The sequence below is a fragment of the Hyperoodon ampullatus genome (genome assembly GCF_949752795.1).
Source record: "Hyperoodon ampullatus genome assembly, chromosome: 3".
NCBI lineage: Eukaryota > Metazoa > Chordata > Mammalia > Artiodactyla > Ziphiidae > Hyperoodon > Hyperoodon ampullatus.
Window position 1 is genome coordinate 116938278 of NC_136916.1, and position 20892 is coordinate 116959169.

At 34.2% G+C, this 20892-nt stretch overlaps 1 protein-coding gene across 3 annotated transcripts in view; it reads right to left on the reverse strand.

The window, feature by feature from the left end:
- The window catches only part of RALGAPA1 (Ral GTPase activating protein catalytic subunit alpha 1), a gene marked incomplete at its 3' end in the record, with an annotated part of 235275 nt that overhangs the window by 126082 nt on the left and 88301 nt on the right, over positions 1-20892 (reverse strand). For 2 of the 3 annotated variants that reach the window (XM_079701197.1, XM_079701195.1), the window contains exons 14-16: positions 19380-19509; positions 17421-17658; positions 16227-16388 (exon numbers count right to left, since the gene is read on the reverse strand). In XM_079701197.1, the coding sequence (XP_079557323.1) occupies positions 16227-16388; positions 17421-17658; positions 19380-19509 (530 nt within the window). Of the gene's footprint in view, positions 1-7711; positions 7853-16226; positions 16389-17420; positions 17659-19379; positions 19510-20892 lie in introns of all 3 variants that reach the window. The other variant, XM_079701196.1, reaches the window with a different exon arrangement.

Sequence of the window (20892 nt, forward strand, 5' to 3'; positions counted from 1 at the left end):
ATAAAAATTTTTGAGATTTTTTGTAAGTTCAATGAAAGAAAATCTATTAAAAATACAAATCTGTTTTTAAATAATGATGTGCACAAGCCAATATAGCATGTAATATAAATCAATTAGAAAACTACCAGAATACATTTTAATATGTTAACATGCATAGAAATAGACAGTGAGGTGATGGAACATTTGGAAGTGCAGTTAAAGATAGAGCTGTGCCAATAAATCAAGCAATTCAAACTTGCTATTCAATTTTTTGTACTTATTTAAGTTCCAAGCAGAAAAAGTATATCTTAACACAAAAAAGCTGATCTAAATATCCCATTGCAGAATCTTATAGGGTCTTATAAATTCCTGTTTCCTTCCTTACCAGGCAAGAGGCATCACCTTTTCTTCAAATCTTGCTTATCTATTCGATCACAGATTACACATGGAAATCTCCACCCTCTTCCTAAAGTTATCTTTGTCAGGAAACTATTTATCTGTTCTACTGAGGCATTTTACTTTATTTAATTATAGCATTAAAATCTATTCATCTTATCAAATAAAACTAATACATTGCTAAAAAAAATAATTGTACTTTTTCATTTCTGACACAAACACCATTAATCTACTAGGAAGAAACATTCTCTGCCTATCACTGGCCCATTCCATTAAATAACCATCAAACCCTAAAAACTGTACCTATGGCTTCTTACATTTCTTTTAAAGAATTACAGATTTTAGAGTCAAAATGGACATCATAGATTATTTAACTCTCTCACCGAGGAAACTGAGGCCCAAAGAGATGAAGCCACTCTCTCAAATTTGAGAAGCAGGTTTAGTGTTCAACGTCATTACATTGTTTTTACTGCCTGAAGTGCTAAGTATATGGTAAATCCTCAAAAATGTTTACGAAATTGAAAATCACAATACGAAATACTATTTAGCTGTAGAGATATATACAAATTAGAAATTTTAGAAGTAAAATACCATGTCTATGAATCTATCATGACATTTAACATTACCTAGAAATAACTAAAAAAATTTTTTCAGAAGCCAGAAAAATATAATGAAAAAAGGACACAGAGTCAAAAAGTCAGATGTTGGGTACTCATTAGGCTTGTAATGCAAAGATTATAAATAACAGAACTATAACTGATCAAAATGAGAAGATTTAGATCCAGAGTAAAACAGTTACTTGTCCAAGATCACAGATATACTTATTGATGGTGTTAGGTCTAAAACTCTGGTTTTCTTACTCCAGACTCTGACAGCAGTTTTCTCATTTATAAAATGGGGATAGTAATTAAAAATATTCTCAGGATCCATGCAATGGATGAAAAGAGGCTAGTCCTTCTGCTATTTCACTCATATCCCTTTCTCTGTATGAGGTCCAAAAGGAGGCACCTTATACTAAATTCAGATCAAGTTTGTAATATACTAAGACTGTACTATATTCCTGAAGATATACATTTAGACTCCCAATACGGGTCAAATACAAAATATCTCCTAAAGTTGAAACAATTTCTTGTTATCATTAAGTTGAGGAGAATACACTTTAAAAAAAATGTTGGCTTTCTTTTTCATGCACTCCACTTAGAATTCTTCTAAATGAAAAAGCAAGCATCTCCTCAGAAACTTTATATTTATGCATTATACTCCATTTATTACTGTAGCAGATAAGTAATGCATATTTGTGTATCTTGACGAATGCTAAGTATTTTGGTTTATCTCCCATAATAGGTCTTAAGACCCTCTGCCTAGAGATCATATTCACCATGCACTCCAGTTTCTTTCCACAAAATATTCTAATAGACTCAGCAAAGGATAAAGACTATATAACTTTTCTATAAAAAATATTAAGAATTTTATAGCTGGAATTATTTTATTAGCTGCAAATTCAAAATCAAGATCTTAAAACCTTATTAAAATCTAATATTATGAGACTAACAAATATACGAAATTCAAAAAATGGAGAATATTAGTTTTAATGTTTAGTTTCCTTTATTTTTATTTATTTAATTATTTTGCCCGTGCTGCATGGCATGCGGGATCTTACCCCAACCAGGGATTGAACCTGTGCCCCCTGTAGTGGAAGTGTGAAGTCTTAACCAGTGGACCACCAGGGAAGTTCCCCTTTATTGATATTCCATAATTTTTACATTCTAAAGAAACCAGTAAAGATTATTGTGAAGTTCTGTTTTTAGGAATTTCTTCCCAAACCCAGTCCTCACATTGCATGTTAGGAAATTTAACCATTATTTCAGCCTAAGTGTCTTTCCCTAAACTTTAATGTCTAAAAAACTTTCAAGTCTAAGAGGGCAAGAGCTTTGAAAAAAAATAAAATAATATTTTTCTATCAATAATGTACTGTTAGAGAATTTAAAATTAAACAAAAAACTTTTTGAAAGTTTTAAGCTTTAAATACAGTTCTTACACGGGCATATAACAATATTAATTGCATAAAAGAAATCAAAGTCAGCACTTGAATTAAGCATGACTGACTCTAATGAGACTTAAATTTAAAGAAATATACCTGAACCTTGTTGAAGATAAAAAGTCTAGGGCTTCCCTGGTGGCACAGTGGTTGAGAGTCCGCCTGCTGATGCAGGGGACGTGGGTTCGTGCCCCGGTCCGGGAGGATCCCACATGCCGCGGAGCAGCTGGGCCCGTGAGCCATGGCCGCTGAGCCTGCGCGTCCGGAGCCTGTGCTCCGCAATGGGAGAGGCCACAACGGTGAGAGGCCCGCGTACAGCAAAAAAAAAAAAAAAAAAGTCTAAATGACAGCTAAATCATATACAGTTGTCCTTCTGTATCTGCTGGGGACTGGTTCCAGGAGCCCCCCATAGACACTAACATCCGCAGATGCTTAAGTTTCTTATATAAAATGGCCTAGTACAGTGAACACAGTTGGCTCTCCACACCCGCAGGTTTACATGGATTCAACCAACCTTGGATATGAAGGGCCGACTGTACAGTCATTCCTACATGCATTGTTCTAAGCATCTTACATGTATTAACTCATTTAATCCTCACAACAGCCTCATGAAGTAAGTGTTACTATCCCCATTTTATACATGAAGAAACTATTTAATTCACTCACCTAAGGATACACAGCTAGAAGATGGAGAGCTGGGATTTGAAGTAAGGAAAAACTTAGTCCATGGTCTTAATTTCTTGAATAATATATATTACATATTCATGAAATAATTAATTTTTTTTTAAGTATTATTAAGAAATTATAAACCAGCACAGTGATTTATCTGTATAAAGATAAGAATCTTAGAAATCAAAACTTAGTCAAATACAAATATTAGTAAATGTTACAGAAGAACACAATGGACAAACTTTGTATTGGATTGCTGAAAATAATGGTAACAACAGGTTATAACAGAAATGGCCTTCGAAACTATTTAATTATGCTGCTTACATTTTACCTTGAACAACGGCAGTGTCTAATTAAATTATTTTAATCTAAAGTATCAGTAACCAGTGATTGAGCAAAACAAGAAAAAAGCTTTTTAACAAACTTAAAAAAAAAAAAACTTGAACATTGAGAAAATGTTTCCTATACAGCCTACAAAGTATTAGCAATGTCAAGTTTCATCTCTGGGTTTGCTTAACAATGTTTTAGCATTAAAGTGTTGGAAATTATTTCTGGATTAAAAAGTAGTTTTTTCTGAATGTTGTGTTTCAAAGAAAAGTTTTCTTTGCTATTTCAAAAAGATAAGCTGTAAATTAAAGTGTAGTATTAGCTTGTAACATGTAAAAAAAAATTCTTTTCACTGAAATTTACCTTTCTTCAGGATTTTGTTTGCTTGAAATAGCTCTTGTCACATAGTAGGGGCTCAATAAATACTGGTAGAAGGAAAGCATGTCTTTTATATTAAAAATTAGTAGCTGCTAATTACTAAAATATCAAGCTAGTTCCTCAGGGGGAAAAAAATCTCTTAATCTGTAATACTAACATACCACTAGAAAATTTAACTAATTTCTAAAACGAGGTATAGAAAAAAGTGCCAAAATCCCTTTTACCAAAGTTAACTTCTATTCTCGGTTAATCACAAACACTAGCTATCAGTAATAATATTTTTACAGCTCCTGAATTCATAAAATCATTTATATTACTTTATATAGAAACTGATGCCATTTAGAAGCTCAAGTTTTTTCTGAATTACCTAAAGGAAATGACAATGTCCTTTATGTAGTTAAAAAAATTTTTTTTTGCCTATTTGGGCTATAATAGCAATGTACCTTCAAGGTAAGTTAAGAACTATAGAATATCTATGTTTTCGATTCTATTATTAGCAGAGGCTAGTAAAAATTCTACATGTTTTTATGACTAGATGTTCAATTTGTAGGTAATTTAAAGCAGTACGCACATCATTGAAATCATATGAAAAGACTGAAAAGCAATAAACCAAGCCCAAATAATTAACTTTAATTTTAGACCACTAAAATTTAAAACACTAAACTATCTTCTACTCTTATCCTTCTAATATTGTTTCCCTGACTCTTAAATTCTGGAAATAGACAAATGACCAATATTTTTTTAATAAGAAAATTATACAGTTTTATTTGTTTGCAAACATGTTATATAATGCCATGTTTAAGTTAGATTCAAACTTTTCTTGAGATGTACTTTTTAAAAAATTAACACAAATTATTTCAACAACAACAAAAAATCTAATTTAGAATTATGCTAGAATCTGCTGGTTTTCTAGGTGGAAACTCTGTAAAAGGTTACTATCACATATTGATGATGAAAGAAATAAATTCCTTGATTGTGCAAAGAAGAACCTGCTTGTTTGATTAGAGATAGAAAATTCTCCTGATTAGGCAGAATTTAGGAACAGGATGGGGCATGAGACATAACATCTTCTTTCTCCTCATACTCAGAAAATAGAAGCAGAGAGATCAAAATATTTTGCTCTATAGTGCTCAATTCAAATATTGAAGTACTGTTAATAACCTTAGCAGTCTACATAATATGGCCTAGACAGACTAGAATCTAACAGCATCAAATATGGCAAACAAATTAGCAGTTTTGAGAACTAACTGGAAGAAAGTGGGTTTGTAAACTTTATTTCAGGGTGAGACACCCACAGTATTTGATTAGAAAATAATAAGAAACAGTTGCAAAAGTCAGTTGCCCACCATGCCTATGTTCTTTTACATCCCTTCTATCATGAAAGTATTATTTCTGACAGTAAAAGCTAATTTGCTTAAGAATAATTATTGAGATTTCTGACTTCTCTTTGTTTATCAGGAAAATAAAGACTGCAAGGCTGGCCTACCATACGTGTAAAACTACAGTCTAGTGTAGAAGACAGGACAGGAAAAATATGCCTGCCCAGACACCAGCACTACCTGCAGAGCTTTAAAAAATAAACTAAGATACTCCTGCAACCCACAGGATATTATATCAAAACCTGAGACAAGAGCCTGGGAAGAAACATGTGCTCAACATCAGATGACTCTAATGTTAAGAACTAAAGTCACTGACAGAGTCAGTGCCCTTGAAAGAGTCCCCAGAACTTAAGAAAAACTCTCCAACGATATTCAGCTATTCAACTAGTTTAGTCTATCTATATATAGCTATACCATATAGCATCACATTCACAACAATGTAGGTTGAATGGTCATCTAACCAAGAATACTAGAGGAGAAAAAAAGGGCTGGATAAAAATAGAGTACATTGGGCTTCCCTGGTGGCGCAGTGGTTGGGAGTCTGCCTGCCGATGCAGGGCACACGGGTTCGTGCCCCGGTCCGGGAGGATCCCGCATGCTGCGGAGCGGCTAGGCCCGTTAGGCCCGTAAGCCATGGCCGCTGAGCCTGTGCGTCTGCAACCTGTGCTCCACAACGGGAGAGGCCACAACAGTGAGAGGCCCATGTACCGCAAAATAAATAAATAAATAAAATAAAATAGAGTACATTGAAAACTGACAGCCACTTCTTAGAAATCGTAGTATGTTAAAATAAACAAACATAAAAGGAATGAAAAGAAGTGCCTTTTTACCCTGTTAAGTATTCAAGAGTATCAAGTAAATATTTTTCTGGAAAACCCTACTTCTAACCAAAAGCTAGAGTGATTGTCTATGGGTAGTTTCATTGGCTTATTGGTGAAACAGTTATAGAAACCTCAACTCCTGATCTTAGATGATGCATCCAGGAAATATATTATTATGAGTTCAATTAAGCCTGCTCACAGCAGGGGGAGAGAGAAAACTATGAAGAACAATTTCTTCTTTTATGTAGTTCACTTTCCTTTTAAATTTTGAATTATATACCTCCTCTTGGTTTGGGAGAAATCTCTGATCTTAGGGATGGTGAAAGGGATTTTACCTGAAATAACATTATTAATAAAAATGCACCTTCCCTCACATAAGCCTATAGTCAATTAGAAAGTAAGAGGGTACAAAGATAGGTTGTTAAAAAAAAAAAACAGCAACCTCACCAAAAGTGTCAATGTCAGGGAAATACTCCTAAGAAGAGTATAGGAAAGCACCCAAGAATGCACCATAACTTTCTTTGAGCTAGCACATTTTGCATAGTAAGCACAGTTGACCCTTGAACAACACGGCTTTGAGCTGTGCAGGTCCTCTTATTTGTGGATTTTTACAAGTAAATATGTAGTACAGCACAACACTACGTGCAGTTGGTTGAATCTGCCCATGTGAAACTACAGAAATGGAGGGCCCACTGTAAAGTTATACATGGATTTTGGACAATGTGAAAGGTCAGCACCCCTAACCCGTGCGTTGTTCAAGGGTCAACTGTATATTCAACACAAATTTGCTTCACTCTAAAAGACAAGGCACTGTATGATCTTAGTCATACAAAAAATTTTTTTAAAAAGAAAAAAACTTATCTATGGTGATACAAATTACAAACTCTATGTGTGTGTGTGTGTGTGTGTGTGTGTGTGTGTGTGTGTGTGTGTGTGTGTGTGTGAGACTGACTTGAAAGTGTCACTAGGGAATTTTTGGGGTAATGGAAACATTATATTTTGTCTGGGGTGAAAGATGATGGGGGGTGTACAATTCTCAAAACTCACTGAACTGAACCCAGGAACTATGTATTTTATTATATGTTAATTAAGCCTTATTAAAGAGCAGACCATCCCAATACTGGAGATCAAGGACCTGAGGCAGAAGTGCAAAGCTGACCAGGTTTTGAGGCTTCTTAGAAATTGGGGCTTCACAGAATGGTTGCTTTATTTGGTTTAAAAGTGAGTTGAGTTCTTAGAATTCTATATGCTATTATAATCTAATATAAATACAAAGATTTATTCTAAAACAACTTTTAGATTATGTACTTTTCTCAATTACTGATTCCCCTGGCTTAAGTTCCATTACTATAGATGATGAAGAATGCATTATTCAAGATTTACCATATAGTTAGTCAAATAATGACATTATAAATATACATTACCATTTCATTTAACCACCTGAGAAGAAAAAATCAAACATGAACAGAAAAAAAACGGACCATTTACAACCCAAAATATTGGTCATTGGCACAGCACTAAACTTAGCACTTCCAGAATGAACTGCAAGGATAGCATTAGAGTTCAAATAACTCAAAATGTTGATTGATCAACCACTTTCCCAATTTCCCACACCTCCCCCAAAGAAATTAACTTTGAAGAGTTTATTTGATTAAGCAAAATTTGAAAGCAGAAGGATTAAAAAGTGAAAAAGGTGGTGCAGAAATTAGCAGAGGTGGCACTACCTGAAAGCTCATCAGAAAGGGGAGTGAGAACAATATCAGGCAAGAAGGGTTTGGAAGTATGGATCAGAACAGGAGCACTTTTAGCACTGCGTATATAGGCCGATGGCAGAGCACATTCACCAATGGATCGGCTTCTCATGGCTTTAAAAAAGGAAAAGAAAGAAGTGGGGAAGGAAAAAAGAAGTGACTATAATGAAAGGCTTGTGTCACAGAAAAAGCAGCAACAGAGAAAACTAAAAGATACAAAGGAAGGAAATCTTAAATTAAAACATTTCAGCACGGCAAATACTGGCAAGCTGTAAGAAAAGAAATTAGAGAACACATATGACATTTCGAATGTAAATTTTTTGGTGTAAAGCAGGAAAATGTTTTTTTTATTATTAGCAGTTACAATGGTATAGCATTAAAAACAGCAGACACTTTAAGTAGCACTATGTTCTCAAAACCAAAGGTCGAAAAGTTCATCGAATGGAAACACTGAAAAGAACCAATATTAACAGTTCCAAGAAATTTTAGGTACCATATTTGGGCATTTCTCTGAGCCACTCTGAGGCAATTCTGAGCCATTCTTCTTAATGAAGCTGAATTCCAAGAACAAATTCTTTCTTTCATACTTTTTCCTAATAAAGTTTCAAAGTCACTCATAGGTCTTTTTTAGAGAATTTTATGTAATTCATAATCTAAAGAATTAAATCTCATGGTTAGTATTTGTTCCTGGTAAAAGAATGCTTGATCAAATCAGTATCTCCTATTTATATTAAAGTTAACAGTATAATTTAAAAATTTTAAGTAAAAACACAGAAAATAGAATTTGCAATCAGCATGAAGAATCGAGTTATTGAGAAAAATGTTTATGCTTATTCAAGTCTTAAGCATATTATGTAAAAATTTAAAAGATTAAATTTTTAAAGATAAAAACTTAAAAAACTGGAATTAAAAAAAATTGCATTTGTAGTTGTATTTGGTAATTTCTTAAAAGTAACCAGTTCACAAAATTAAAGACAAATTCTGACACACTTAGAAATAAAGTTTATACTTCCCAAATATTTTTTAACTTAACTTGTAGTTTAGAGATTCTTGAATAAATGAATGAATGGAGAATTTAAAAGAAACAATATTGCATAATATCCAGTGTAACAGTGATATTGATTAAAAAATACATATATTTGAATGTTACCATCAATTCAAAATCTTAGATTTTTCTGATTATTAGAAACAGCTGGTTCCCCGATACCTAAATCCCTTAGTCTGTCACACAAGGTCTTTGCAATCCAGCTGCAATATCCACGGAAACTTCTCCTCCTTCTGTTCTCCCATGTTGCTGCCACACAGAATTTTATACTGTTTCTTACAGATTTCATGCTCTTTTACAACAACATTGCCCTGTGAGTTCATAATATATTTGGTCTTCTTTTCTTCTTGACACTCATTCATACATAAAATGTCATATCATCTGTGATGTTTTTAAGACTCTCCCACATAATTAACTTACTAGCAATACAGCAATTACCAAAACAAACAAGAATTCCTTCTTTTACAAAGCTTACAATCTATTTTTAGTGGACTGTATGTTTTATATGTCAGCCTCCTAACTTTTCAAAGGCGAAAACTATATCTTCTTATCTTTATAACTCTGGTGCCTGGCACATATGAGCTCAATAAATCTTTACTGAATGAGTATCTGTATTTGGGCACACAGCATAAACATTTGGAAAAAAAAAAGCTTTCATTGTGAACATATAGAGGAGAAAACCAAAAAAAGTATTAATCAAAAACTAGATGTATGTCATAGAGTTATAACTGGAAAAGGATAATTAGAGAGTCCCTAACCCCCAAGTTTATTAATGTTGGCAAAATAAAGGATTCTTTAAGAGCAGCTTTCAGGTAAATTTATGTGCAGCAAAACATGGAAGGTTGGAATACATTAAGAAAAGGCAACAACATGCCTTCAGTGTATGGCTTTCTGTATAGTGTATTAAAGATAAGTATATTTTAAAATTGAAACCATATACAAAATGTCAGAATCTGATCCTACTCGTGATTTCCTGCTAGCTTCTTCTCCCTCTCATGAAAGTGACTGACAATTTTATAATCCAATTTGAAATAAAAGTTACGTTGACTTCAAGGTAATCATTTCTTAAAACTTAGAGCAAAGACATAAACACACAGGTAAAACCTGAAGTGCTGCTTATCAACACAAAAGGTAAAATGCCACCTACAGTTATAATCAGATGTGATTTTAAGAGATATTTCTTTTAAAACTAAATTGAATCAAATTTTCAATTCCACAGATGAATTACAAGTTTCTTGATTTTTTTCCCTTGGGTTAGATAATTCCTTGGAGATAACAATTCCTTCTATTCCTTCTTTCCCACCACCAACCTGAAGGAAGAGCTTGGGCATTTCCCTTGGAACTTCTCCCATTATCACAATGGTGTAAGTTTGTGTTCTGATCCTGAATGAATTCTTCAGAAGTGCACCTCTCCATCTGCTACTGTACTACAGGTCTTTATGCATACCTGGAAATCTGTCAAGTGCCTCACAGCTGCACAACCTATGCTACAGAAAATGACTTACATGAATTAGCTCCTGGGATTTTGGGGATTTACTAATCTAAAGCTTAGATCAGAGAATCTCTGTAAAGCCACTTCTAACTTCAGTTAATTACCCTACAATAGTCTCTAAGTGTTCAAGTGAAAGGAAGAGTCACACGACTCTCACTTTCAATCAAAAGCTAGAAATGATTAAGTTTAGCGAGGAAGGCATGTCAAAAGCCAAGACAGGCCGAAATCTAGACTGCTTGCTCCGAACAGGCAAGTTGTGACTGCAAAAAAGGAAAAGTTCTTGAAGGAAATTAACAGTGAAAAGGCGAATGATAAGAAAGCGAAACAGCCATATTGCTGATATGGAGAAAGTTTTAGTTGTCTGGAAAGAAGATCAGACCAGCCACAAGATTCTCTTAAGCCAAATCCTAATCCAGAGCCAGGCCCTAACTCTCTTCAATTCTAGGAAGGCTGAGAGAGGTGAGGAAGCTGCAGAAGAAAAGCATGAAGCTAGCAGAGTTGGTTCATGAGATTTAAGGAAAGAAACCATCTTCATAACATAAAAGTGCAAGTGGAAGCAGCAAGTGGTGATGTAGAAGCTGCAGCAAGCTATCCAAAAGATCTAACTAAGATCATTAATGAAGGTGGCTACATTACACAACAGATTTTCAATGTGGACACAACAGCCATCTATTGGAAGAAGATGCCATCGAGGACTTTCATAACTAGAGAGGAGAAGTCAATGCCTGGCTTCAAAGCTTCAAAGCACAGGCTGGCCCTCTTGTTAGGGGATAATGCACCTGGGGACTTCAAGTTGAAGCCAATGTTCATTTACCATTCTGAAAATCCTGGGGCCCTTAAGAATTACGCTAAGTCTACTCTGTGCTCTATCAGTGGAACAACAAAGCCTGGATGACAGCACATCTGTTTGCAACATGGTTTACTGAATATTTTAAGCCCCAATGTCAAGACCTACTGTTCAGAAAAGATTCCTTTCAAAGTATTACTGCTCATTGACAATGCACCTGGTCACCCAAGAGCTCTGATGGAGATGTGCAATGAGATTCACATTGTTTTCATGTCTGCTAACACAACATCCATTCTGCAGCCCATGGATCAAAGAATTATTTCAACTTTCAAGTCGTATTCTTTAAGATACATTTCATAAGGCTATAGCTGCTATAGATGGTGATTCCTCTGATGAATCTGGGCAAAGTATCGATACACTGAAAACCTTCTGGAAACAAGAAAACCATTCTAGATGCCATTAAGAACAATGTGATTCATGGGAAGAGGTCAAAATGTCAACATTAACAGGAGTTTGGAAGAAGTTAATTCCAATCCTCATGGATGACTTTAGTGCAGGAAGTAACTGCAAATGTGGTAGAAAGCACAACAGAACTAGCCTGAGGATGGGACTGAGATAAAACTCAGTCTCAAGATAAAACTTTGAACCGGAGTTTCTTCTTATGAGTGAGCAAAGAAAGTGGTTTCTTGAGGTGGAATCTACTCCTGGTGAAGATGCTGTGAAGACTGTTGAAATGAGAACAAATGATTGAGAGTATTATTTAAGTTTAGTTGATAAAGCTGTGGCAGGGTTTGAGGGGACTGACTCCAATTCTGAAAGAAATTCTAGTGAGTAAAATGCGATAAAACATCATTGCATACTACAGAGAAATCGTTTGTGAAAAGAAGAGTCAACCAATGCCCCAAACTCCCTTAATGGTCTTACTTTAAGAAACTGTCACAGCCACCCCAACCTTCAGCAACCACCACCCTGATCAGTCATCAGCCACCAGGAAAAAGACTATGAAGTGCTGAAGATTCAGACTCATGGTTAGCATTTTGGGGCAATATCTTAAATTAAGGTATGTAACATTGTTTCTTTAGACATAATGCTACTGAACACTTAACAGACTGCAGTATAGTGTAAACATAACCTTTATATGCACTGGGAAACCAAAAAATTCGTGTGACCCGCTTTATCAGGATATTTGCTTTATTGTGGTGGTCTGGAACCAAACCCGCACTTATCTCCTGAGGTCTGCCTGTACACTTTAATTTTGAAAAAGCAGTTTCAGGTTTACGGGAAAATTGAGTGGCAAGTACAAAGAGTTTCAATATATCCCCTCCTTCTCCCACCCCCACCTCGAGTTCCCCCAAGTACTGACATCTTTCATTGGTATGGTACATTTTCTACAACTGATGAGCTAATACTGATACAGTGTCATTAACAAAATCCACAGTTTATATTAGGGATCACTCTTTGTGTTGTACATTCTATGGGCTTTTGACAAATGTATAACATGTATGCACCATTACGGTATCACACAGAATACTTTCACTGCTCTAAAAACCCCGTGCTCCACCTATTCGTCCCTCCTTGTTGCCCTGCTCCCCACCTCCACCCCTAATAATCAGTAATTTTTTTATTGTTTCTTTAGTTTTCCCTTTTCCAGAACATCATATAGTTGGAATCATAGTATATGTAACCTTTTGAGATTGGCTTCTTTCATTTAGCAATATGCATCTGGAGCTCCTCCATATTTTTTCCATGGCCTGATAGCTCACTTCTTATTTTCAAAGAATAATATTCCACTGTGTGGATGTACCACTGTTTGTTAATTCATTCACCTATTTAAGAATATCTTGGTTGATTCCAAGTTCTGGCATAAATTCCGAGTTTATGAATAAAGCTGCTTCAAATATTCGAGTGCCAATGTTTGTGTGGACATACGTTTTCAACTTACTTGGGTAAATGCCAAGGATGGTCTGATTCTATGGTAAGAGTATGTTTAGTTTTCTAGGAAACTACCAAACTGTCTTCCAAAGTGGCTGTACCATTCCCACGAGCAATGAGAGTTACTGTTGCTCCATATCCTTGTCAGCATTTCATGTTGCCAATGTTCTGGATTTCAGCCATTCTAATAGATATGTAGTGGTATCTCATTGTTTAAAGGGCAATTTAATTCCAAATCCTGTAGATTAAACCTACAGACATATCTGCATGTAAGCACAAAGTATAGAAATATACATAACTATATTCTGTACCATTTTTAACAGCACCAAATTGGAAATTAAAAGTCCATCTTCAGGATACAGGTTAAATTATGGTACTGACATGTAATGAAATCTGATGCAAGGAGTTCAACATTTTCTAGTATTAGTATTTTCCAACTTTATCCAGCTACCTTTCTAAACAAAATTTGTAATGCTTTAACTTTTTTTTTTAACATCTTTATTGGAGTATAATTGCTTTACAATGGTGTATTAGTTTCTGCTTTATTAACAAAGTGGATCAGCTATACATATACACATATCCCCATATCTCTTTCCACTTGCGTCTCCCTCCCTCCCACCCTCCCTATCCCACCCCTCTAGGTGGTCACAAAGCACCGAGCTGACCTCCCTGTGCTATGCAGCTGCTTCCTACTAGCTATCGGTTTTACATTTGGTAGTGTATATATGCCCATGCCACTCTCTCTCTGTCTCAGCTTACCCTTCCCCCTCCCTGTGTCCGCAAGTCCATTCTCTAGTAGGTCTGCATCTTTATTCCCGTCCAACCCCTAGTTTCTTCATGGCCTTTTTTTTTTTTTTAGATTCCATATATATGTGTTAGCATATGGTATTTGTTTTTCTCTTTCTGACTTACTTCACTCTGTGTGACAGACTCTAGGTCCATCCACCTCACTACAAATAACTCAATTTCATTTCTTCTTATGGCTGAGTAATATTCCATTGTATATATGTGCCACATCTTCTTTATCCATTCATCTGTTGATGGACACTTAGGCTGCTTCCATGTCCTTCCTGGCTATTGTAAATGGAGCTGCAAGGAACATTGTGGTACATGACTCTTTCTGAATTATGGTTTTCTCAGGGTATATGCCTAGTAGTGGGATTGCTGGGTCGTATGGCAGTTCTATTTTTAGTTCTTTAAGGAACCTCCATACTGTTCTCCACAGTGGCTGTATCAATTTACATTACCACCAAGAGTGCAAGAGGGTTCCCTTTTCTCCACACCCTCTCCAGAATTTGTTTGTAGATTTTTTGATGCTGGCCATTCTGACTGGTGTGAGATGATATCTCATTGTAGTTTTGATTTGCATTTCTCTAATGATTAATGATGTTGAGCATTCTTTCATGTGTTTGTTGGCAATCTGTATATCTTCTTTGGAGAAATGTCTATTTAGGTCTTCTGCCCATTTTTGGATTGGGTTGTTTTTTTGATATTGAGCTGCATGAGCTGCTTGTAAATTTTGGATCCTTTGTCAGTTGCTTCATTTGCAAATATTTTCTCCCATTCTGAGGGTTGTCTTTTTGTCTTGTTTATGGTTTCCTTTGCTGTGGTAATGCTTTAACTTTTTATTTGATAGGTTAGTCCAATGAGCAAGCCAGGCAAGACTGTTTTAACATAGGTATCAGAGAGTAATCAGTCAGGTATACTTTTAAGATGAGTATTTTACTCACACATGCTTTTATAAAGTTTAGAAATATGCCAACATGTTAGCAATGATTTCTTCTCATTAGACACCTAATATGTTTTTATGCTTCCTTAAACTTTACTTTCCACACTAAGCATAAATTACTTCTATAATCAGAAAAAAATATATATGGAACTTTTTTAAAAGATTCTAGTTTTAAGTAAAATTTTAAAATTAAAAGAACAATTCCTTCTTAACCAATATAGAAATATTTTCTATAAATGTGACATTAACATAAAATGAAGAAAGGCATTTCAGATGTAATCAATATCTTCCCAAGAACTTCAAAATGTAATTCTAAACCAAAATTAAATTATAGTAACTTTTATCCATCAATATCCTTTTTCCTTGTATAATCTCTCATTCTTCTGGCTTGACATATACAATCAATATAATTCTATGGTTATTTTATAGGCAGAAGACAATTGTGAAAATATTCTTTTGAACAATTTTAAACATTTTTAATTCTTCTAAAATCTTTAATTTCCCTATTCTCTTTCTCCTTTTGTTTCTTCCTTTAGAACTGTAATTCTTAACACTTTAGAACCCATCATTTCATAGAAGACACGTCCTACAACGTTTTTAAATTTCTTTAAAATAGTAGTGTTTTTCACTGATTACCATCAAATATAGATACATTCCCAGAGAAAATTCTCCTTCCACAGAATCACAGATTGCAAAGCCTGAAGTAACTTCAAGCAATTTTGTTTCAGGCATGTGAGATATTATCATACCCACTATACAGATGAAGTAAATAACGCCTAGAAAGTTCAGTAAATTATTCAAGGTTATCTAGCTATTTAGTGATGACAGAGTGAAAAAAAAGATCAGGACAAAGTCCTCGTTTTTCCTTGCAGCACTCTTTCTACTACAATGAAGACCAAGTTATAAATCTCTGAGAGGAAAAGGAATAAGATGGTAACTAGGTCCACAGTATGCTGGGTGAACCTACATCCAGAAATTCTTCCCATCATAGAAATTTCTTCCATGCTTGTTAAAGGCAGCAAGGAACCTAGCAATATACTCCACTTTAGCCTCAGCTGTCTACAAGTAGAGAGCATGAATTCCTCACTGGAAATTTGTGAAGCCAATATAATTGTATAATTGTAGCACTGAAAATATGCTACCTAATTTTCCATGTTTATGAGTATATTCACTTAGTAGAAACTATATCAATTAATACATGAGTTCGGTAAAGTGAATCAGAGTTCTACTTCTTCAATTCTGAAAAGTAACGTTTAAAATTATTGATATCAACAGTAAAATAAACTACATAAAAACAATAATGTAAGACACATCTTAATAGCATAAAGTGATAACACAGCATGTTATCAGACTCCAAGTATTACTGAAAAAAAGGTTTTCCTATGGAAGTTTTTCATTTAACAAAAACCAACGGATAAGAAAACAGTGTATTTATATACATTGTTACTAAGGACTATAAACGTATTGCCCCATACAATTCTCATGATTTTAAAGAGTACATACCAACAGTTTTTTGCCGTACTATACTCCTCGCCTTTTCCGTTCCTGGGGAACCAGTGGTTGTTGCACTTCTCTGTCTCATTGGGGCTTGGCCAGGCTGATCGCGACTCCATCCTCTAGAAAATGACTTGTCAACTGAAACTTTCTGAAATTCATGTCCCACTCCTAGAAATGCAGATTTTCAGTCTCAGTGTACCGTCACCATATCAATTATCTCTTCGAATTATGTGTGCCACTTTGCCTCAGACTCTTAGGTTTACTCATAAAGTAACTAGATAAAATGCTTGCATACTATAAGGTTTTTCTGAACTTCATTTTCATGTTCCCAAACTGAGGCAGATTTTAAAAAATACATCAACAATAAACGATTATAAATACTCTGCCACCCACTTGCTTCATATAGAAGTGAAATATTTGGACAGGCAAAAAAGGATAGAAAATGAGCTAACCAAAATCCATCCTGTGGTGGAAGTTACTCTATCTCTACCTGCCAATAATAGCCACTTGGAAAATAAATAGTCCAGGAAAAAGTAGTTTGGTCACACACTTAGCACTCTGGACTATTGTTAAGTATGAAATGTGACTCAGATGTAATCTCTAGACAGCAACTAATTATTAAGAGTGAAAAATACCAGCAAACCCAGAGTTATAAGGACATGTTTTTATGATATAATCACTATGTTACTGTCCCTCTCCAGCTTTTTAACATTAGGCAGGTATATAATCCACATCCAGGGAATGTTTGCTTTTGTTAAAACTAAGAAAATGCTTTTAAAAGAATTTCTCACACAATTCTTTTTAAATAGAGTAACATGAAATCACCTTCTATGTTTCAATAAAAAATTGTGTATGATAAAAAGGAAGAGTGTTTTATAAATTTCCATTTTGGTTAATTGTTAAAGACAAAATATTTAAGATTCTGAATTATTTATGTAACTTTAGCTAGATATGTACAGAACAACATACAGAATACTTTATTTCTCATCAAAATTACTGTTGAATTTAAGGCTCTTCAAGAACAATTACAAGGTACCTACATGTTTCACTGTTGAAAATTTTTAACCTTCAGGGTAAATTAAGGAGGGAATAATTAAGAGAAAATATAACTTTTACCTTCACACCTCTCCCTGGCTTGATTTTCCCAGACCAAATTATTTAAACAAATTTATATGGAACATCTTTGTGAACAACTCTTACCTTTCCCTTTGTGCTTTTTTTGTTTCTGTTCACTCAGCTTATCCAATGGTAAATCACTGAGATCCAAACTATATAAATTTCTAGCTAAAACTTTAGTTAGTGTCTCCATAGTCAGTGACCATTCAGTGGCTAACTCTTCCCAATAGGTCAATGATGACAATACTGAGAGTAAGTCATCCCAAAGTTCTCGGGAGATGTACACATTTAGATTTGCTTTAATCCAGGCAACTATAAGAGTCTATAAAGACAAATAATCAGAAATAACAATGAAATATATTCAAAATCAATTATTAAAAAATTACACCAAAACAAGCAGAACTTTAAATCATATAATATCCATGATATCCTTTCTTGGTACATAATACTTATAAAAGTAATTCAAGCATTCATTAGTACCTACTATAAATTTCAACAACTGCCAATTCTCAACATTCTGGCATTAGGACAAGTTACCAAAACTGAAAAGAAATCTCCCTAAAGTTTAACTACCCTTCATGCTGCATTATGTTAATGTTAAATAAATGTTGTTTAAAAAGAGATAAAAGTCTCCACACTATTACGTGTTGAAATTATTGAGTAGTTAGTAGTTATTGAACTAAAACAACAAAACCTACATTCTCAAATTAAAGATGGGAATCACTAATTATACAATTTGAATATTCAAAAAAAAGTTACTAGAGATATATTTAACTTACTGAAATGTGTTTTTGAAAACTTAAACGTAAACTGAAGGATAAAATTAAATTTCATTTTAAAGACACCAGAGGAATTAAAGGTGTTCTGTAACAAATCCAATCACAGAATAAAAAACTTATTCATAAAAGGGCAGAAATTACTGACCAGGCTGTACCCCTGAGACTTTATAGATTTCTACCAAAGATATAATCCTACTATTGAAGAAATAAGTCACAAAATAAAAGTTTTTTTTAACTCAACCAATTTTACTAAGGAATTCACATAAATTTATACATTAAGTATAAAGATAAAAATGAGCAGAGTTTATGAAATAAAATAGTAATAACGAGTGGCCCTCCATTCTATTTTTAAACATTCAGAGTACAAAAAAGTTATTCCATGTAGCAAGCTAAAACTTTACCTTCCAATAGCGCCCACCATTGGGTTAGCTCTAACCATGGTGGTGGGGGTGGGGAACTCATGAAGTCAAGAGGAGTTTAGATAATAAATGTAGCTGGTTTCAAAGACTTATTCACTACCATCACAGAATTTTAGGTGAACCAGCATATCTGGGAAAAAAATAATCATTTGAATGGCTACACTAATGGCCAAGAATGAGAGCTGAGATAGCTTTTATCCTTGACATTAAGAACCATTTTATCCATGTATTTGTATTTAATGTGTCATCTTTAAAAAAATACTACTTTGCTTTCTATTTTCCAAATAATCCATAATACATTTAAAGTCGGTACTCTATCCTTAGGTTAGAAAACACAGCATATAATTCCTGTATAATCAACTACCACTGATACTTCAAATGAAGACGTGAAGAGAATAAAGTCTTCCAGAATAGCATGGTAAGAAAGAATTGTGATTTACTACTTTTTCTTTACTACAGAATGACTTAAAGTCTTGTTTTTCTAACAATCCCAGAGACCTGGAAACTCATAATGCAAACAATCAAGCCATTATCATGAAGCCTTCTGGCAGCTTTTTGCAATCATACATAAGTGTACCACACAGGAGATAAATATAATCAGCTTGTTTTAACACTTTTTTCACAGACCTGATTGATATTTCCTCTATTAGGTTGAGTTTGTATGTACGGCAAAGAGTCTATTTAGATAAGCAACTTTTATTTGGCTCTACAAAAAATTATTTAATATGAAATGATTTCTGATTTAAAGCTTTCTTCCCAGGTAGTAAGTTCAGGGCTCAATGAGTCTTAAGAAAAAATACATATCTATCCACCTATTTATCTATTTATTTATTTATTTTTATTGCCTGGAAAAGTGGTCCTGCAAGTCGACCTGCCAAGGTCATATTTTTTTTCCCCTGGAACTGTAGAAAAGCTTGTGATGGCATCTTCAGTACAGACTCCGTGACTCTGAGCAACACAAGCAGCATCTGTTCCCTTAAAGTAAAAAAATTAATTAATGTTTCCTTTTTCCATATGTTTGCTTTTGGTTAATGAATAACTTTCAAATTAATATTTGTTATAAAAACGTTATTATCTTTCATTAACTCAAATACCAAATATCTTTCCAAATTTTAGAATTCTTTAAATATTAAAATATAAAATTCCATTTTATAAATATATACCAGCCATTTTTAAGCCATTTCTCAGCCACAATACCTCTCACCAAATAAAAATTTATACAACAGCTGATGAATTGCGAGTGAGAATATGGAGACTGCTCCCATCCCTCCACCCCACAAATCAAATAGTGACCTTAGGGAGCTGTCTGAAGAACACTCATCTGTCTATACAATACAATTCTACCTTGATACCTGTCCATCTCATCCATCTTTACAATATGGAGAACAACTGCATATCTAGAATTGTACCAGGTTCAATTTCAAAAATTACATGATATTTTAAGACTAACAGATCACAGTGAGCCTGACAAGTAATCAAGAACCATCACTCTATTACTTCTTTCCATCCTTTTTCGTTTGGCCATCTTTCAATTCTTTATCCTCTTCGTGTACTGCAAGTCAAGCCAACCCTATTATATTATCCTTATCTTGCCTCTTCCTCCTGGATGCTTAATATTAAGACCATAAAACTACCTTATTTGCACCTGATAATTCAAAAACTGATGCAACCACATACAAAAAAAAAAAAAAAAAAAGTCTGACAAGGGGATTTCAGTTGGGTGTATAGTCAGACTAACAACCCAAGTCTATCAAGCCTCCCCCTCTCTGGCTTATTTGCAGGCCCATTCTAGGCATAGCAATATGTGGGACAGTCCATGTGAGAAATGCAGCAGAGGCAGCAAGAAATCCCAGATCTAATATCATGGTTTTTCTGGGAAGTAAGGGCAGAATTAAATATAAAAGTATCACTCAATGAAAACTCTCCTGAATTTATTAACCAAACAAACGTATGCATTCAACTCATAAAAATCAGAGGTAACACGTTTGTAACCTTAGGCTTCTAACTTCACTATATGAAATGAAAAGCCATTTAAAGTCAACCACATATTCAATAAAGAATAGGTTTTCCAAATAAATCTTTCTGATTTGTGGTCAAACCATAATTCACTCATATATTATTAGATAACTTTTCACTTTGTAATACAATAATGATTTTAATTCATAAAGTCTTATAAATTCAATGTAAATATGTGAGAAATCTTTCATAATGCTATGACTTCAAGGGAACTTATAAAATTTTTAAAAATTCTAAAATTGTGTTCCACATAGCAAGTCTCTCACTTTAACCTGGACCAACAGCATTGATTAAAAGCATATAAAAAGAAAAAAAAGGGGAAGGACTAACAAAAGAATGGTC